The sequence below is a fragment of the Chrysemys picta genome, chromosome 11, assembly GCF_011386835.1.
Source record: "Chrysemys picta bellii isolate R12L10 chromosome 11, ASM1138683v2, whole genome shotgun sequence".
NCBI lineage: Eukaryota > Metazoa > Chordata > Testudines > Emydidae > Chrysemys > Chrysemys picta.
The window spans coordinates 54,530,242-54,551,739 of NC_088801.1; the positions used below are offsets into that span (position 1 = coordinate 54,530,242).

The window sequence follows — 21,498 nt, forward strand, 5'->3', positions numbered from 1 at the left end:
AAAGTAATCAACACTTGTTGGTTTAGGGCCCAGTGCAGCTCCCACTGAAGTCAATAGAAATATTCTCATTATCTAAGTGACAGCTGGATCAGGCCCTTGACCTTCTGTAGCTTTAACACTATTAACTGTGCACATAAGGACATTGTGATATGGAGAAACACATACAGGCTAGAAAGCAGGAGATCCTTAGTTTTAATCCGGGCTCTGTCACTGATTTATGAGTGGCCTTCAGCAAGTCCCTTCATCTCTCTGTTTCAGTTAAAGTATCTGTAAAATGGGGATAAATATGTTGCACGCCTAGCTTGTGAGGATTGATTAATTAATCAATGTCTGTACAGTGCTTTGGTCACATAAATTACTATACAAATGCTAAGTATTATTTTAATGAGCTCTTATTTATTGGGTATACTAAAACATCAAACTGCAGTCAATTACTTCATACTGTATCACATAATTGCCTTTGTTACAATGATTACTGAAGTAATTTAATTGAAACTAATAGAAAGGCATGTTTAAATTTTTAAAAGGTTGAGTTTTGTCATTGAAGCAAACTAATGTGACCAATCCATTGAATTATAGCTGTGCAGTCTTGTATAAAGTTATAATTAAAGTTTAAAAATCTGAAATCAACAAATATATGCACTGATCGTCTATAAGCAAACTTTCATGTTGAACCATTAATGATGGGGAAAAAGCCATTGGATAGGTACACCATTAAATGAAATGAAAGTATTTTCATTTAAGTGATGTGTTGCTCCACACTTAAACAAGCTATCCAAGAGTTGGACAAATTTGCCTAGGGAATTCTATTAAAGTTTGACAGAGTCAGTTGGGCTTTTTGTTGTTGTTTGTTCTTGTTTTCTTGTCTCCTAAATGAGTATCCAAAAGACCATAAAGCTGCATGCAACTAGCTAATTGGTGAGATTCAATCACCAGTGTGGTTCACACTTTCCTTTTGACTTACTTAAGGTGCTAAATTCAAATGATATCTTTAGCTAATTCACTTGACATACAGTATGTTTCATTTAATCCCCATTGTCCCAGTTCAATAAACTCCATGTGAGCAAGGGCCCATGAAGAACTAATTGCAGTCTCAGGGGTCTATATTTATTTCAACAGTAAATATCAAAAACTAAGGTAGTTCTCTAAGAGATAATACAGGAAAATGAATGCACCGTGCTAAGGGATGTTTTTTACATAACTTTTCTTTTCATTTTATCAGTTGTCCCTCTGTAAATTACTGAGGGCATAAATAAGTACATTTGAATAGACTTCTGAATTAAATCCTTGACTACATCTTAGAAATGAGACACCTGAGGAGACATTTGTCATAAAAACAACAGAAATTCTTTTATCTGTACAATGACTGAGGGTTGACTCTGCAATCCTAATCCAAGGAAACCTCCCACTGCTTTACATAGAAGTTTGCCTAAGTAAGAACTGCTGGATTAGGGTCTGTCGTAGAGTTTGTGGTAGTTCAAAAAGCAAAAATTTAACATCTAATGTCATATAAAATCGTCTGTAGGTATTATCACTAACTGAAAGGATCTTTGACTGTGGACTAGTCCTCTAAGGGAAGTGGTGGAAACTCCCTCCCTGGAATCATTTAAAAAGAGACTGGACAAAGCACTCAAGAACACAGTGTAAAGGTTATTGCCGAGGCGATGCAGAAGGTGTTCTAGTAGACATTTCCCATTTCTGATTATAATGGCATTGCTGACAGTGATACTAAACCCTTATAGTGGCACTGGCTGGCAGTGAAAATAAACCCTTCAACACCATAGGATGGTGGTAAGTCTTCCAGCCATGACTTCATTAAGGACTTGATCCAAGGGCCACTGAAGTCAGTGGAAACATACTTGTTGACTTTGATGGACTATGTGTCAACTCCTAAATTATTAACCTTAGTATACCGCAAACACTTAGCCTAGGAGTAGCCTGTGGTCCTAATCCTTTTTTGTTTCATAGTCCGCTCTAAGCCTTGAAGCCTAATAGGCAACTCACTGCCCACACACTTGGCCACAAACAGTTTATCTGTGGATGTTGCATTATACTTACACATGTCAGTATGGTCTACTGCCAGGGGTTCAAACCATTATCAGCCTTAGCCTTAATAGTTCTCCAAAACCTAATCTCAGACTTTGGAATTATAGGCCCCGAGCCCTATGTATATACTCCTAAAGCACAAATTCCTGTGACAAATAAATCCCTATTGCTAACTGCCTGATAGGCTTCAAAACAAAGATGCTGCAGTCCTGGACCAAACACTCACCTCTCAAATTGTAACACTCCCCCACCCCAGCCACACAGGGTATGAACTTCTCCTCCTTTATGGTGCTCCAGAAGATGGTAAGACCAGTAGCTAGGTCTATGGATTGCCAATGGAAAACACCTTCACAACCCCCAAACCAACAAACTAGCTCCAAGCATTTGAGTGAGGATCTCCAAGCATACTCCCCTGTACCCTGCCGTAATCTCTGCCAACTCCTCTCGCTCATCTTGAGATCTCAAGCCTGGCCAGAGTCAGCGACATAAATTAGGGCATAAATATAGCACAGAAACTGTCATTCCCGATCAGACCACGGGTCTGTCTACTCCAGTGTCTTGTCTTGACAGTGGTCGATACGTGTTGTCTCACAGGAAGGTACAAGAATCCTACAGTGGACAATTATGATCCTGAGCTGGATTCTCTTTGTTATGCAAGAAAAGGTGATGAGCAAGGCATTCTCTATAGGAGCTCCAACGCTATGGAAATTATCAATCTAAAACACCACTAATTTGGTGAACTTCAGGCCCTGCTGCAAAAGATATCTGATTGAGGGAGTTTTGGGAGATGACTGAGAGTATGCTTCCCACAACAGCAAAGGAGTATAAAGGAGACTCTGTAGGTGGCTGACTGGCTGTTGAAATGATTACTTTAATACTGATGGGATTTTATTGTATTAGTAATCATGTTTTATGGTGCCTAAAGCCTTGGATGGGCATATTTTTATTATTTTTAAATCTAATTAAATAAATAAAATAAAAATAGGAGTAATATGCTATATGGAAAACTGTTTGTTTAACCTCATCAGTTAATGGTTATTTTATGCCAAGGAACTATTAAAAATAAAAATACATTTCAGTATTATGCATATTTAAATAAGAATATTTGGAAATATGGAAACTCTGATTTCAAGTCAGAAGCAAAGGAAAAGGACAATATAAAAATTGGGGCAAACCAACTTTCCCACTAACTTTATATTGTTCCAGTACTTGTCTAGTAAGCTACTAGGGAGAAATTTAAGCCACTAGACAAGCAAATGCTATAATCACTTTGCCATGATCACAAAAGAGATTTTTTAATATACATTCCGTATCCTGTTTTTATAGCAGATCTTAGGTACTCTCTGAGATATGAGAATGTCCTTCTTATTTTATTTGTGTGCTTTCTCACTACTTCTTCGTTCAAACTACTGTACATCATCTTTTAAAGCACTGTAAAAAGAAATTATTTGTTACCTATCTATAAAAATAAACCCATCACAAATAAGTTTCTATTTTTTCTATTTTTTCAAGCATGTTATGGGAGAAGTTTATTATTCTTACTACTGCCTATGATTTTTTTTAAAGCAGTGTGAGTGGAAAATATCTGGCTGGTGGCTGGCTACTACTGGCACAAATTCTGTACATGTTGAAACACTTCTGGGCCAAAACTGTCCAGCTGTCTGTGGGTAATTCATAATGTAGCTGGAAAAAGTGGCGCAGAACTAATTCTCTAATTGTGATAAATAGGTGTCCTTAGGTAAAATGATCCTTGATTATGAAAGAGACAAAATCACAGTATTGACTAAGAAAGAATTCACAGTATTCACTAAGTGTAAGAAGTTTTTTTACTGTACCTTCACAGTATTTTGTGTGTGTGTCTAGTAGCACCTTCACAATCATGAGTTATATACTTAATTTTAGGTACATCAGATTAAAATTGTTTTTTATGGATTTAACCTGCCCCTGTTAAACAAGATTAATCATTGTAAGAGTGTCAATATACAATGTTGAAGCAGTGTAAATTGGTACAGCATCACAACTGTATTCAAACGGGTGTAATATAACAATAAAGCTAAACTTTCTTTTGGTCCCAGGTGTTATACAATGTTCCCTTCCTTTCCTAAGTTGAATGAACATTTCTTTGTCCACTTCATATCTGAAAAGACAAGATAAAAGTTGATAGGTTAGATATTTTTTCTGTTAACCCTCCCATCTGTGCTCACACATTATAATGCCATGGGAAAACACGATTTGCCATAAAGCAGATCAGACCTGTTGACCCATTAATTCTACTAAACTGCCTATACAGTTGCTAGAACTCTCTGGTTTCAGAGTGTCCCTTCTCCTTGACCTTATTTAACCTGTGTCTTCTCTTTGTTTTTACTTGAAGAAGCCTTTTTTCCAATTTATATCAAGGGCCATTATCCTGCAAATATAATCCTACATGGAGTTCCCATTGAAGCCTATAAGCAGTAGATCCTTTTTCAGGATTCATAGATTAATAGTGTTTAAGACCAGAAGAAACAAGTAAATCATCTGCTCTGACTTCCTGTATGTTACAGATCATTAAATTTTGAAGCCTTTCAACTGTCAGGGATAAAGCCATTTAAAATATTGATTTGGGGTTGAATTGAGAAGGGGGATTGTTGGGGGATTGAAGTTTCCCTGCCATCTCTCTCACACACACACACAAAAGCAGGCAGCATAGTGTTCCCAAAATACATGGGATTTCAAGGTCCAGTAATTCACATATTATTTATTATTTGTATTCCCCAACACCTGTTATTCGTAACACCTAGGAGCCCTAGTCATGGCCCAAGACCCCCTTATTCTAGGTGCTGTACAAACACAGAAGGAACACATATTTCCTTCATGCATCTTTAGACAACAGCGTGTGCAGCACGCCAAAGCTAAGTGACTCTTACGGATAAATCTTGACTCCAACTCACACCCAATGCAGCCAATCAGCCCACCTAAAGGGAGCACCAGGGCTTCCACCAAGTTGCTGCCTATCACCCTTGGACTAATTTCCCAAGGAGGCATCAGAACCATGACTCTGCCCCTACATGCACAGTGGGAGTATGCTTGCACCCCCAAATGTCACAATACTTCCCAATGCTTCCCTGGGGTAGTACAGATTCACACACCCCCTTCAAACAGACTGAGGCTTAAAGGTAAAATCTAGTTCTTAATGTTCCTAAAATATGCTCTATTCCCTAGAGGTGGTTCCCTGAACACAAAACTGTCAGTTTCTTAGAAACATCTGTGATATCATAGTAGAAATGTCCATTGGTTTCCAATTAGCTGAGACTCCCAAACTCACTTCACATGTAGTCTTGAAAAACAGTTTTAGTGGCAAAAGACCAAAGCTTTCTTTGGGAGCCTTCATATCAGCTAATTTTCTTTTAAATTTCATTTTTAACCTTTTCTACATTATAGAAAAGTACGTGTCAACAGACTGGAATTAAAAAGGTGACAAACTGTGAAGAATTAAAACTTCTAATTTAACAGATGAGCAACTGCAAATAACAAAATCTCAGACAAACACAGTTTTAATGAAAGGTGACATGCTAGAGATAGTTTTTTTTCTCATCATCAGGTAACAACAAATGAGTTTAGGAAGCCATACAATAATACCGTGATTGCAATAACAAATTCATATCCTGTGCTGTTAATTTTGTTTTGTTGCTTGCTTTCTGAAACTACCTATGACACTTCTTTTGTAATAGTATATTTTCTTCACACTAGAAGTGTCAGAATTTGTTCATGTCTGGACTAGCTCTCATCTCTTATTACTATCAAGTATTGCTCTTATTTTTCATCCCCCTGTGGAGTTTAATTTTTTAGCCTGCTGAGGTGTAGTGAAGGTATATAGTTCTGTGGAGCATTATGCAATATTTGACGTATATAGAAGTGCTATGTTTTGTTCATGTTGCAGACCTGCTTAGAGAGAAATATTGAATTATGGTAAAACTCAGAACAGAAATTCAACATGAATCAAGCAAACCATTAAACTAAACTAATTATGGATCTAAGAATTGCTAAAAAATTGCTGACTGATTGCAAAGAACTAGGGACATGGTTAGCTGGCCCTTATAGCTTATTAGCTATATTTCCAAAGAGTGCATGTGCAAGTCCCATTATTTGTTGATGAGATTTTTCTGTATGTACCTCCCACTCATTGCTTGGTAAATGTATCCCTTAGAGTACTTACCTATTTGTTCCGCACACTGGCTTTGAATACTTGATCATGCTCTTAGCCTTTTCCCAGTTTGTGTTCTGAATGGTTGTTTTCGTTTTGTTTTTAAGAGACTATTAGAATTAACACAACCGGAAAGAGTGTTTGGTCTATTTTGCTACTTTCATTGAACATTTTGTTGGCAAGATTTTTATCTTTGCTTGTGTCTTTGAGCATAGCCATACATTGTTTCCCCGAGTTTAACTATAATAGTTAGCTCTCTGGTCTGCCTAAAGCTTCATTTGTTCTCTCTGTATGCCCACATTTTTTAAAAATACTTTGAAAACAAAAAGCTCTAGATAAGAGCTAAGGGCTTGTCTACACAGCGACTTAGTGCACAGCAAGCCAGGGTGTGAATGTACAGCACACTAGCCTGCCACACACTAACTGACTGTGTGTGTTATGTTACAGCATACACACAAAGACATTAGATAAAAACATAAAATACTCTTGCTGGAAGGTTGCAATGTAACACTACTTTATTTCTCCAAATTTAGAACTATAACATACAAGGACCCAAAACCAGAAAGAGACAAAGTAGGCTGCTCCCTAAAACAGAGAGGAACACCTTACCCCACCTTACTCTCAGCTGGCTGGCTGCACACTGACTGCTGCTATGCCCAGATTGCATGTTTCTCTGCAGAGTCCCCTAGCCTGCAAGCAGGGCCAGGGGAAAAAATTTAAAAGTGACAGCCTATAATCTGAACACAGTTTTTAACACCACAGTGTGAACCCTGCTACCATGCACTAAAAGTTGTTCCCATGCACCTAAAGTTACCACTTTGACATTCTCTCACTTCAAACAGCAGTACATCAAAATGCAATGTGGAATTTTTAGAGTGTGATAGCAGGGTCCACATGGCCAGCTATGCGTGGCAGGCAAGTGTGCTGTACATTCATACTCTGGCTTGCAGCATACTATCTCTCCATGTAGACAATCCCTAAGAATTGTAACTATTATTACCACTCTTCTTAATGTCAAAGATCATTGTATGTGTACAGTGAGCATGTTTAAACACGCTATATTGGTTCTATTTTGTATTATTATATTACAGGTGCCTTAGAGGCTCCTGCCAAGATCAGGGTCCCATTGTACTAGGCACTGTTCAAACATATAGCCTGAGACAGTCACTGCCATGAAGCCCTCAGACAAAAGTAGTTTTATCCCCATGTTACACATGGGGAACACAGAGGGATTAAATAACTTTCCCAAGATCACAGGAAGTTGGTGGTTGTGCTGGAAATTTAATCCTGATCTTCTGAGTCTCAAAACAGTATCCTAACCAAAAGATCTCCCTGCCTTCCCACACCCCATTCTTCTCATCAAGTACCTGCAGTAACATGTCTTCCAGTACTTAGAAAAGGAAATACCATAGTTCTGCAGTCGCTGATGAGAGGTGAATGTTTTTTATGGCACCCTCTGTATATGGGGAGGAGAAGATATCCAGCATGTTTGTGAATTTCTGATTTCTGGATGGAGAGTGAATGTTGCTTATGTTGGAGAAAAGCCGCTGGACACTGGTGTATCTTCTTACTAATTTTGCCATGAGTGGCTAGCATACAGCTTACTGCCCTCTCATCATTCAAATCTCTCCTAAAGGTCCACTTTCAGCCATGACACTTACAAAACACCCATCAACACCAGTATTTATTTGTATTAGCTATTAATTTAGATTTATACAAATGCTAAAAATAGAGTGTCAGTTCTTTCTGTGTAGGGGCCCTTGACATAATTTTTAAATACAATAACATAATGCCCACCCTCAACTAAAGTGCTGCAGTACAAACTAATATTGCCCACTGCAAACAAACCGGACAAATCAAAAAGATCATATAATTCTCTTTCTCCCACAGATTCCCCCCCTTCCAAATTCCCCTCTCCACAGTCCCATTTTCAAATGCTGGGGCAGGGGGAGGAATGGGGGGGATGGAGATGAGCCTTATTGTGTTCCCTGAAGGCCCTGAGAGACTGATTGTTGTAGAAAGGTGTGTGGAAGCAGGGTGGACAAACTCCAAAGCCATTGTAGCCTCACAGAGAATGTTTCTACAACACACTACAAATTAGCCTAAATTGAAATCCAGATGAAAACTTTTTAAATTGGGGTTCTTTCTATCCATGCTTTGAGTTCAAGTCTGTTATACAGAATTTAGATGCAAGTTTTGCAAAGTTCAAGGGAGTGAGGCTCTTAGCATGATGAACTGGAACCATAAACTCCCTGAACATTAAATCTCACCAAATGAGGGTCAATCCCATCCTCATCATCGTATCCACTCATTATACTCCACACCTGAACATAGCCACTCTATGAACTTCATACCCTCATATCTCAGTGACTGTACTTTGACCCATCAACCTTTTACCCCCATTCGGGGATATTGCAGATTATGTATTCCTTATGCCACCTGATCTTAAACCAAACTTTGCACCCTCGATAATCTGTATGTTTTTCCCTGATAACCAGAAACTTCTATGCTCAAACTCTGTTCACTTTTTTTTTTACATCATCTTAATAAAAATTTTAAATCTGTTAAATAAATGGACCACTAGCAATTGTCAGGGGGAAACAGTTAAACTTAAATACAGTTCCAGATGATAAAATTTGCACCAAGGAGGAAGTACTGAGGCCAAATGTTCAAACTTGGGATGTTTATAGTAAAGTACTTAACTCTTTATTTAGGCACCTACATAGCAATGCTGAGTAGAGTGAAAGAATTACTTCTCGTGTCTTGCTTACAACACTCCCAGAATGCTGTTGACTTTTTTAGCAATAGCATTACATTGTTGACTCATATTTAGCCACTATAGCCCCCAGACCCTTTTTTGCAGTACTCCGTCCTAGGCAGTCCATTCCCATTTTCTATTTGTGAAATTGATTATTCCTTCCAAACAGTAGAACATAACAGGATCCTGCTTCTGATACAGTACACAAGTGTCTAGCAGCAGATCACTTAAGAAGTGAAACATTCACCATTTCAAAAAGTGTTCGTCAAACTCATTGTGTTTGTTCACACTTAAATCTCTTTTGGTTCTAAAGTGCTCGTTTTCATACAAACATAATTATTTTGGAAAGGTTTGAAACAACAAGGGTGGATCAAAATTCCAAAATTCTGAGATGATATGTGCCATCTGAACTGTGACAAGCTGAAATCAATGCACATTGATGCAGCTATGTTGTGGGTGATAGCGTAATAGTCTTTGGAAATATATGGGACCAGATTCAGACCTACTGTAAATGGGAGTAACTCCACCGTAGTCAATCAGGTCAGATGCTCAAATGATGCAAATCAGCATAGCTGCACTGAGGTCAAATGGAGCTATTCTGATTTACACCAGCTAAGGATCTGGCCCAATGGAAATTAATCAGATTCTGCTGGGTTAGATTTAACCTAATATGACATTGTTCAGTAGCAATGTTTAAAGCTAACAGAATAATACAATCCACTTAAAATTTAGAATTGTTCTGTCATGATTTAAAAATGGTACTAGTTCTTTCAATCAAGGGGTATATTTTTACCATAACGCACAGGAATTTAACTAGGAGACTATTAGCGTCAATAAAGATCACGTATCAGAGGGGTAGCCGTGTTAGTCTGAATCTGTAAAAAGCAACAGAGGGTCCTGTGGCACCTTTGAGACTAACAGAAGTACTGGGAGCATAAGCTTTCGTGGGTAAGAACCTCACTTCTTCAGATGCAAGTAATGGAAATCTCCAGAGGCAGGTATAAATCAGTGTGGAGATAACAAGGTTAGTTCAATCAGGGAGGGTGAGGTGCTCTGCTAGCAGTTGAGGTGTGAACACCAAGGGAGGAGAAACTGTTTCTGTAGTTGGATAGCCATTCACAGTCTTTGTTTAATCCTGATCTGATGGTGTCAAATTTGCAAATGAACTGGAGCTCAGCAGTTTCTCTTTGGAGTCTGGTCCTGAAGTTTTTTTGCTGTAAGATGGCTACCTTTACATCTGCTATTGTGTGGCCAGGGAGGTTGAAGTGTTCTCCTACAGGTTTTTGTATATTGCCATTCCTGATATCTGACTTGTGTCCATTTATCCTCTTGCGTAGTGACTGTCCAGTTTGGCCAATGTACATAGCAGAGGGGCATTGCTGGCATATGATGGCATATATAACATTGGTGGACGTGCAGGTGAATGAGCCGGTGATGTTGTAGCTGATCTGGTTAGGTCCAGTGATGGTGTTGCTGGTGTAGATATGTGGGCAGAGTTGGCATCGAGGTTTGTTGCATGGGTTGGTTCCTGAGTTAGAGTTGTTATGGTGTGGTGCGTGGTTGCTGGTGAGAATATGCTTGAGGTTGGCAGGTTGTCTGTGGGCGAGGACTGGCCTGCCTCCCAAGGTCTGTGAAAGTGAGGGATCATTGTCCAGGATGGGTTGTAGATCACTGATGATGCGTTGGAGAGGTTTAAGCTGAGGACTGTAGGTGATGGCCAGTGGAGTTCTGTTGGTTTCTCTTCTGGGCCTGTCTTGTAGCAGGAGGCTTCTGGGTACACGTCTGGCTCTGTTGATTTGTTTCTTTATTTCCTTGTGTGGGTATCGTAGTTTTGAGAATGCTTGGTGAAGATCTTGTAGGTGTTGGTCTCTGTCTGAGGGGTTGGAGCAGATGCGATTGTACCTCAGTGCTTGGCTGTAGACGATGGATCGTGTGGTGTGACCGGGGTGGAAGCTGGAGGCATGAAGGTAGGCGTAGCGGTCGGTGGGTTTTCGGTATAGGGTGGTGTTAATGTGGCCATCGCTTATTTGTACGGTGGTGTCCAGGAAGTGGACCTCCCGTGTAGATTGGTCCAGGCTGAGGTTGATGGTGGGGTGGAAGCTGTTGAAAGCATGGTGGAATTCTTCCAGGGTCTCCTTCCCATGGGTCCAGATGATGAAGATGTCATCAATATAGCGTAGGTAGAGAAGGGGTATGAGTGGACGAGAGCTGAGGAAGCGTTGTTCCAGGTCAGCCATAAAAATGTTGGCATATTGTGGGGCCATGCGGGTGCCCATAGCGGTGCCACTGGTCTGGAGGTATATATTGTCACCAAATTTGAAATAATTGTGCGTGAGGATAAAGTCACAGAGCTCAGCAATAAGTTGTGCTGTGTCATCATCAGGGATACTGTTCCTGACAGCTTGTATTCCATCTGTATGTGGGATGTTTGTGTAGAGAGCCTCTACATCCATGGTGGCTAGGATGGTGTTTTCTGGGAGGTCACCAATGCATTGTAGTTTTCTCAGGAAATCTGTGGTGTCACGGAGATAGCTGGGAGTGCTGGTGGCGTAGGGTCTGAGTAGGGAGTCCACATATCCAGACAGTCCTTCGGTGAGAGTGCCAATGCCCACAGATTTCCTGAGAAAACTACAATGCATTGGTGACCTCCCAGAAAACACCATCCTAGCCACCATGGATGTAGAGGCTCTCTACACAAACATCCCACATACAGATGGAATACAAGCTGTCAGGAACAGTATCCCTGATGATGACACAGCACAACTTATTGCTGAGCTCTGTGACTTTATCCTCACGCACAATTATTTCAAATTTGGTGACAATATATACCTCCAGACCAGTGGCACCGCTATGGGCACCCGCATGGCCCCACAATATGCCAACATTTTTATGGCTGACCTGGAACAACGCTTCCTCAGCTCTCGTCCACTCATACCCCTTCTCTACCTACGCTATATTGATGACATCTTCATCATCTGGACCCATGGGAAGGAGACCCTGGAAGAATTCCACCATGCTTTCAACAGCTTCCACCCCACCATCAACCTCAGCCTGGACCAATCTACACGGGAGGTCCACTTCCTGGACACCACCGTACAAATAAGCGATGGCCACATTAACACCACCCTATACCGAAAACCCACCGACCGCTACGCCTACCTTCATGCCTCCAGCTTCCACCCCGGTCACACCACACGATCCATCGTCTACAGCCAAGCACTGAGGTACAATCGCATCTGCTCCAACCCCTCAGACAGAGACCAACACCTACAAGATCTTCACCAAGCATTCTCAAAACTACGATACCCACACAAGGAAATAAAGAAACAAATCAACAGAGCCAGACGTGTACCCAGAAGCCTCCTGCTACAAGACAGGCCCAGAAGAGAAACCAACAGAACTCCACTGGCCATCACCTACAGTCCTCAGCTTAAACCTCTCCAACGCATCATCAGTGATCTACAACCCATCCTGGACAATGATCCCTCACTTTCACAGACCTTGGGAGGCAGGCCAGTCCTCGCCCACAGACAACCTGCCAACCTCAAGCATATTCTCACCAGCAACCACGCACCACACCATAACAACTCTAACTCAGGAACCAACCCATGCAACAAACCTCGATGCCAACTCTGCCCACATATCTACACCAGCAACACCATCACTGGACCTAACCAGATCAGCTACAACATCACCGGCTCATTCACCTGCACGTCCACCAATGTTATATATGCCATCATATGCCAGCAATGCCCCTCTGCTATGTACATTGGCCAAACTGGACAGTCACTACGCAAGAGGATAAATGGACACAAGTCAGATATCAGGAATGGCAATATACAAAAACCTGTAGGAGAACACTTCAACCTCCCTGGCCACACAATAGCAGATGTAAAGGTAGCCATCTTACAGCAAAAAAACTTCAGGACCAGACTCCAAAGAGAAACTGCTGAGCTCCAGTTCATTTGCAAATTTGACACCATCAGATCAGGATTAAACAAAGACTGTGAATGGCTATCCAACTACAGAAACAGTTTCTCCTCCCTTGGTGTTCACACCTCAACTGCTAGCAGAGCACCTCACCCTCCCTGATTGAACTAACCTCGTTATCTCCACACTGATATATACCTGCCTCTGGAGATTTCCATTACTTGCATCTGAAGAAGTGAGGTTCTTACCCACGAAAGCTTATGCTCCCAGTACTTCTGTTAGTCTCAAAGGTGCCACAGGACCCTCTGTTGCAATAAACATCACCTGGCTTTATCTCTAAACATCATGCTGAAAACTTGCCTGCAAGTGTGTGCTGTATAACAATCATAGACATGTACAGCGACTAACTACATTTACATGATTTGTTAGCTGTGCATCGTATTTATTATATAACATGTAATATAATAGCCACATGGACTATCAGGAAGGGTTTAGCTTAGCATGCATTGTAATGCATGCTGCACAATATGACCACAGAATAACAACTCCTTTTGACTTATTGTTATTCAAGGTGCACAGTGAAGCAAGTCATTTTTCTGCGTGTTATAAATGTGCACAAAATAGCCGAGAACACTGAGCCTGATCCTGAGAGAGAGAGAGAGCCCCAGCAATTCCAAATGATGATTTAATGGGACTTTCAACTGTTCAGCATCTCTCAGGAACAGCTCCTCATGGTCTTGGTCCTGCATGCAACTCCCTTTAGAGATAATGGGAGGCACAGCATACTGTGCACACTGAGAACACAATTTCTTACAACACATGATATCTACATAGAGTCATAGAACCATAGATCTGGAAGGGACCTCAAGAGGTCATCTAGTCCAGTCCCCTGCACTAAAGGCAGGACTAAGTATTATCTAGACCACCCCGACAGGTGTTTGTCCAACCTGCTCTTAAAAATCCCCAATGATGAAGATTCCACCACCTCCCTAGGCAATTTATTCCAGTGCTTAATCACCCTGGCAGTTAGGAAGTTTTTCGTAATGTCCAACCTAGACCACCCTTGCTGCAATTTAAGCCCATTGGTTCTTGTCCTATCCTCAGCGGTTAAGAACAACAATTTTTCTCCCTCCTCCTTGTAACAACCTTTTATGTATCATGTCCCCTCTCAGTCTTCTCTTCTCCAGACTAAACAAACCCAATTTTTTCAATCTTCCATGACTTTTCAAGTATAATTGCTAATAGCTCAGATATCTCCTCAGTCAGCTCCTTGAATATTCTAGGATGCATTTCATCATGCCTGGTGATTTGAAGACATCTAACTTGTCAAAGTCATTTTTGACTTGTTCTTTCCCTATTTTAGACTCTGATCCTACCTCATTTTCACTGGCATTCACTATTTTAGATGTCCCATCGCCACCAACCTTCTTGGTGAAAACTGAAACAAAGAAGTCATTAAGCACCTCTGCCATTTCCACATTTTCTGTTATTGTCTTTCCCCCCTCATTGAGTAACGGGCCTACTTTATCCTTGGTCTTCGTCCTGCTTCTAATGTATTTGTAGAATGTTTTCTTATTTCCTTTTATGTCCCTAGCTAGTTTGATCTCATTTTGTGCCTTGGCTTTTCTAATTTTGTCCCTACATACTTCTGTTATTTGTTTATATTCATCCTTTGTAGTTTGACCGAGTTTCCCCTTTTTGTAGGACTCAGCTTGTGGAAAATCTTCCTCACAACACACAGTTCCTCATTCTCTGCCACATTAAAATCAATCAGCAGATACTGTCAATCATGCCTAAGACCATGGGAAAATCAGAAATTAAATCTAAGCCTCCCTTTGCAGTCTGCTGCTGCATGTGGAGTTGTCAGAAATTCAACGAATGCCTGGGTGTGTTATAGTGTGTCATTAAGGGATCGAGCAAGGCACCAGGATGCAGAAGGCTGACTCATCTTGGTAGCATCTCTACTACTCGTTGCAAAAATGCTATCCTAGTGTACACTGAATTCAGGCTTCAGAAGTGATCTCAGATACCTGTCATGAATCTCCTATCCAAATAAAAAATGGATGAGCTGCTCGTAACAGGGTGATGCTTATAAATAGGGTAACTCATGAGCAGAGTGCCTGAGTGTGTAAGGATAATGATAAAAACGCATGAGAATGTGAGCTCATAAATCCTGTCAGCACTTGAGTGTGGTGGGCCCTCCTGATTATGGGTGGAAAGACCTCTTTGTCACTATCTCAAGGGAATTAACCAGCCCCTGAATATTTATGTTGTATGTATTTGGAATGGCCAAGGAATAAGAAAGCTCGTTCTGCTCTCATGTGGAGATTGTAGCTCTATTATAACCTATTGCTTGGGGGATAATATTCGCCTGGGTAGCACTGGGATATATTAGCAGTTAAGACAATATTCATACTGTGGAGCACCTATCAGCCAATGGACTGGTGAATGCATGGGGAAACTGAATAAACTTACTTACCAAAAATGGATTTCCTGTTTACAAGCATCCAGAGGGAGATACTTATTTGGGCCAGTATGAATATAAGTTTCTTTATTATTTTTAAAACCACTCCTCTAAGTGCTGTGTAACCTTCTGGGCAAAATAAATCCTATTTTGTTTTGGAGAAATGGCTTCTGGGACACTGCATACTACTACTGTCCATAGGCTCCTGAAAGACAACTTTGCAGGGTCCAGTCCCAGTTGGACTCGATGAATTAGTCATGGTTAGTACCAAGGGAAGGCTGTAACCCAGGTCATGATCTGAGAGTGGGAAAATTGCAGAATTTCGGCCCAGAACAGGGCCTGACATCTGTGGAGTTGAACTTGGTGAGACCCTGAGAAAGGGCAGTGGGGGGCAGCCTACCCAGGGACCTTCAGAGTGACAAGGAGGCAAGATAAGTAGGCAGGGGGGAAATGATAAGGTGAGGGATGGAGGTGGTAGATATGAAGAGGCCCAGGGGAGAAAGCTCAGAGCAGCAGCATTTAAAGGAGAGAGGAGTATCAAGTCTTCTCATTTTATAGTAGGCATTTGAGGTTTGGGGGGTATTTCTGTGAGGATGTTCTTTCATTCATAGTATATGGCAAATTGCACCTCAATTTCAAGTCCTTCTACAGCTTTAACTCGAGAAACAAAGGGACAAAGTGAGTATGAAAATATGGGCCTCGTTCACCACTGCATTCCTCCAGTTTTATGCTGGTTTGTCAATGAGCTGACACCAGCATATTTCACCTCTCATTTCCTCGCCATGCTATTCCTTCTACTCTTCAGGTATTACTAAAGAGAAAATGGAGATCAACAAAGGTATGAGAGACCCCTTTTTATAGCCTCCCTCTCAAGAAAGCCAGAAGTGTCCACTGTACTCCCAGCGAGTATGTCTCTGACTGTGATGTTTTGTGTAGGTAAATATAATGTTTATGTGGTAATAGCTGTTTGCCTATGCACTGTCTCTGTGTAAACCGTCAGTAATGAATTGATATGTGTTTACTTTAAATTTGACTTACTTTATTATAGAAATGCCTTGTGCCATATTTTTCTCATTTAACAGCTAACAAATGTTAGATCATGAACTACTTGTATCTCGTTTGGATTATCCTAAATTTCCTTATAAATGAGTTTGCTTTATGTATGTTCCAGGAAGAAGGGCTTTGACCAGCTAACATCATCCTAGAATAGAAAATAAAACTGGGTGGCCATGTAGCTTAGATTACATCTATCAATTGAAAAGCCAGCAGACAGCAGCAAAGAAATGCTGAAAGCTATCAGGAGGAAGAGTTTGCATGTGTCCAGTTTAAACAGAGAAAACAAATAACTTCCAGTGTTACATTCAGCACTTGTCAGAATTGTCCCAATCCAGCAAAGCACTTGAGCATGTGCTTATCTTCAAGTAGTTTAGTAATTCCATCTGCTTCAGTATCCCACTAGCAGTAAGATATAGGACCCAATTCTCTGCTGGCATAACTAATGAAGTTAATGGTGTTAAGCCAGCATAAAATTTGACCCATATTCTGTATAGTAGAGTATTAGTCAAACAAAATAACTAATCATCATAACCATTGAGGATTAAGGCCCTGATCCAGCAAATTACCTGAGCACATGCTTATCTTTAAGCACATGAGAAGCCCTCACACTGTTAATGTGATTGTTCAGTTCCAAAAGAAATTATAAAAGAGTGGTTTAACTTTAAGAGAGTGGCTATTTTGAATTGGTTACAATTTTTGTAATGTGTAATACCATTGTGTACTAACAAAGCTCCAATATTATGTAAGTATTTTCATAAAGAAAAAGGAACCTCTCACCTGGAGAATCAAATTGTTTACTAGCTGATCACTGATGTGTTATTGTTTCAAACTATCCCATCTTGCTGCTGAAAATTTTTCCTTGTGCTTGATGTCTGAAGTGTTACAACATCCATCTCCTCCCCCCATCCCCATTCTGATTAGGTTCCCCTAGGCAGACCTACAGGTGTTGGATCTGCAGAGCAGATACACTGGGATATTGAGTCTGCTTTCAATATTACATACGACACATTCCTAAATAGCTTTTAAAATAATTTAAAACATGAAAGCCTATAGAAAACTAAAATAAAGACTTGGGTCTCAGTCCTGCTCCCATAGAAGTCAATAACAAATTCCTATTCAGGAAAGTGGTGTAGGATCGGACCCTAGATCTCAAGAGTTGCTGGACTTGGGAATTGCAGGTACTCAGCACTTCTCAGTCAGGCCCTGCATGAACAAATTTACTGCAATCCAAGCTATAGCAAAAAGACAAAAAGAAGAAGCATTCAGTATTGCAGCTCCTTTGAACTATACAGGTTGTTAAATAATAAGCCAGAGAGTATAAATCCAATAAGGACAAAATGTGATGTATAAATTAGAACATTCACTTGAATTTAACAAAAATATTGATGATGTGGTGCAGAACCATCTGCATTGCTCCATCTGCCAGGTGGGAGACGAAACAGGAATGTAATAAAATCATTAATAATCCTTTGAGGGGTAGTTACATGTTTTAAATAAATTAGACTACACTGATATTACACTTTTTTAAACAGGAGCATACTATTGTCATTATTTAACTTACATGTAAAATACAGTCTTAACCTGTAATATGTGACAGGTATCTAAGTAACTCAAATATTAAAGACTATTTATAAAACACTGTAAATTGAGGAAGTTAAGAAACTTTGTGAGCATGGTGAAATGAGAGGAAATATTAAAACCAAGAGTGCCGCAGAAGGCTGGTAGATCCTAAAAGTCCCCAGACCTTATTTTTTGAGATGTTCAGCACTCACAAAACAAATCTCTTTTAGAGTCAGTGGGAGCTGTGTGCCTTGAAAAGCAGGCCCCATTGTGTTTAAAGAGCAGTGCTACAATGCCAATGGAAAAAATAATGCTGCAATGAATAAAAGCTGGCTAATGTGATTCCACATCAGGCTTCCAGAAAATCTGTCCAGAAAATGGAGAAGTGGAAGGAAACAAACAAACAAAAAATCTCTAGAGTCATGGAATGTGAGGAATGAGATTGAGCGAGAGAGGCTAATTAGGTCTTTTGGATGTCCCCACCCCAGCAGGAATGTTCCTTACAGAATATTTTATAGTGCTTTATCAAATGCAGTTTTAAGCATCCCATGTGATGGGGTTTCCACCACTTCCCTGGGAGGATGGCCCATAGCTGATACATCGCAGTATCTGGAAGTTTTTTTCCTGTCTAAATTTTCCATTTCCTAATTTCATCCTGTTTCTCTTCTTATACCCCTTCTATTTACTAGTCACACCCATAAAATATTTGTAGACTGCTACATCCTCTCTTGACTCTTAGCCAAACCATGGCTATTTCATTCTTTTAATCTTTCTGCATAAATCAATACATCCAGCCCAGTGATGATTGTTGTGGGCCTTCTTTGAACTTCCTCCAACATGTTAAGATCTTTTTAGTATTGAAGTGCCTTCACCTATATATAGTATTCCAGGTGCAATCACCCCAAAGCCACAGGAGAAAGTCTTGTTTTCCTGTTCTGTAACTTGATGGCTCTGTATGCATCCGCAGATCACAATTTTTTGCAGCCATATTGCAAATTCATGTCTAATTTCCGATTTGTTATCACCTGTGATCTCTTTGCAGTATTATGGCTTCCTAGGTCTCTCTCTCCCATTTAATCTGTTTGGATTAATTTCCTCTAAATACACTTATCTTTAATTTTCCAAGATTTAATCTCCTGTTATTTTCTGTCCATACTTATAACTTATTTAGGTCCCTTCTACTATGTTTTTGTCCCCAGTGATATTTATAGCTCCTCTGAGATTAATATCATCTGCAAATTTAATTACTTTGATGTTTATCTGCTTTTCTAGATCATTAATGAAGATATTACATAAGATGTGGTGTAACACAAGTCCTTATAGTAGCCTATAAATTATCTTCCTGCAACCTGATACATTATCATTTTAGCTTAATCGTTGCGTCAGACCTTCTGCCAGGTTTCAGTCCCTATCATGGTGCTCATTTACAAGCCAGTTTGTTCTGGGAGCAAAATGTCTGGTGCATCAAGCGTTCATTAAAATCCAAATATAGTATATCTGTGATGTTGCCATCAGCATATAATTTTGTAATTCTATCATAAAACCACCAGTTGAATTTATCTGGCAATATTTAGCCTTAATAAATCTATACTGCTCCTTGTTTATGATTCTGCTATTATCTAAGGCAAGCAAACTGCACCAATCTTAGCACATGTAGCCTGAAAGGGGGTGGACCAGTGGAGCTGAACTGCACAAAGGAGGTAAGAGGCTATGGAGAACCATCACAATTGGGCACAGAGGGGAGACAAGAGTGTCTGGTTCCATTATACCACAAAGTGTGTTGTACTTGATGCTGCAGCTACACTAGCATGGAAGTGGGGTTGGAGAGGAGGTGTCTCCTATACGATGGCCCATCAATGGCTATTAGCCAAGATGCTCAGGGACACAACTCCATGTTCTGGGTGTCCCTGAACCTGACTGCCAGAAGCCTAGACCGGATGACAGGGGATGGATCACTCAATAATTGCCCTGTTCTGTTCATTCCCTCTAAAGCATCTGGCACTGGCCACTGTCTGAAGAGAGGAAACTGGGCTAGAAAGACCTTTGGTCTGACCCGGTATGGCCAGTCTTATATTTTTATGTTTATGATAGGTGTGTGCCTCATGGATCTGCCATTACACAAGTCCATCAGCCAAACACCCCACCTCCTCTTGTATGGAAGAGGGGATGCTACGGCTGTGAGGCTACCCCAACAGCAGCTGGAAGCTGTTCCACTGTTGCTCTTTATATCCCCGCCTTAACTTACTCTGACTAAAAGTTTGCAGGATCGAGAAAACAGTAGTGTCCACTAGATACAAGCCTCCAGAACTTTCAGCTACAGAAAAATATACGTGAGTGTATAAACATTTTTTCTAGAATGTTTAGGTTGCTGTCAAACCTAGGGTTGCCAGGTGTCCAGTTTTCGACTGGAACACCCAGTCAAAAAGGGACCCTGGCAGCTCCAGTCAGCACCATTGACCGGGCCGTTAAAAGTCCGGTCGGTGGTGCAGTGGAGCTAAGATAGGCTCCCTGCCCTTCTATGTGTAGGGGCAGCCAGGGGGCTCCACTCTCTGTTTCCACCCCAAGCACCAGCTCTGCATCCACGTAGGAACCAGAGTGGGGACATGCTGCTGCTTCCGGGAGCTGCCTGAAGTAAGCACCACCCAGAGTCTGTATCCCTGATCCCCTCCTGCACCCCAACCCCCTGCCCCAGCCCTGGTCTCCCTTCTGCCCTCTGAATCCCTCAGCCCCAGACTGGAGCAATCTCCTGCACCCCAAACCCCTCAGCCCCAGCCCCACCCCAGAGTCTGCACCCCCCACATGCCTCAACCCCCTCCCCCCGCCCCAGCCCTGATCCCCCTCCTGCCCTCTGAACCCGGAGACCCGTCCTGCACCCCAAACCCCTCATCCCCAATGTGACGGGTTTGGTCACAGAGACCCTCTTGGGACTATCACCTGATGTGCTGAAATTACCTCTGAGCCTGTTTTCCCTGCCAGCTTGGGACTCTAGAACCCTGCCTTGTTGAGCCAGACACGCTAGCCTGCTGCAACACAGACCCAAGTCTGAACCACGCCCACAAAGCTGCAGACTTTAACTGAAAACCACTCTGCAGGTTACCTATCTCCAGCACCCAGACTCCCAGTTCCCAATGGGATTCAAACCCCAAATAAATTGATTATACTCTGTATAAAGCTTATACAGGGTAAACTCATGAATTGTCCACCCTCTATATAAACAGAGAGATATGCACAGATGTTTGTTTCCCCCATGTATTAATCACTTACTCTGGGTTTACTAATAAACAAAAGTGATTTTATTAAGAATAATAAGTAGGATTTAAGTGGTTTCAAGTAATAACAGACAGAACAAAGTAAGTTACCAAGCAAAATAAAACAAAACACGTAAATCTAAGCCTAATACATTAAGAAACTGAATACAGGTAAATCTCATCCTCAGAGGTGTTCCAATAAGCTTCTTTCACAGACTAGACTCCTTCCTAGTCTGGGCCCAATCCTTTCCCC

At 41.0% G+C, this 21,498-nt stretch overlaps 1 protein-coding gene across 1 annotated transcript; it reads left to right on the forward strand.

Annotated features, from left to right (window-relative positions):
• Positions 1-11,391: 11,391 nt before the first annotated feature.
• On the forward strand, positions 11,392-13,179 carry LOC135974377 (uncharacterized). Its single transcript, XM_065562023.1, has 2 exons — positions 11,392-11,455; positions 11,602-13,179. The coding sequence occupies exon 2, from the start codon at positions 11,661-11,663 to the stop codon at positions 13,077-13,079; it is 1,419 nt and encodes a 472-aa protein (XP_065418095.1). The 5' UTR covers positions 11,392-11,455; positions 11,602-11,660; the 3' UTR covers positions 13,080-13,179.
• Positions 13,180-21,498: the final 8,319 nt, after the last annotated feature.

Coding starts and splice junctions, on each gene's coding strand:
- LOC135974377 (XM_065562023.1), top strand. CDS start 11,661: ATGGATGTAGAGGCTCTCTACACAAACATCCCACATACAGATGGAATA.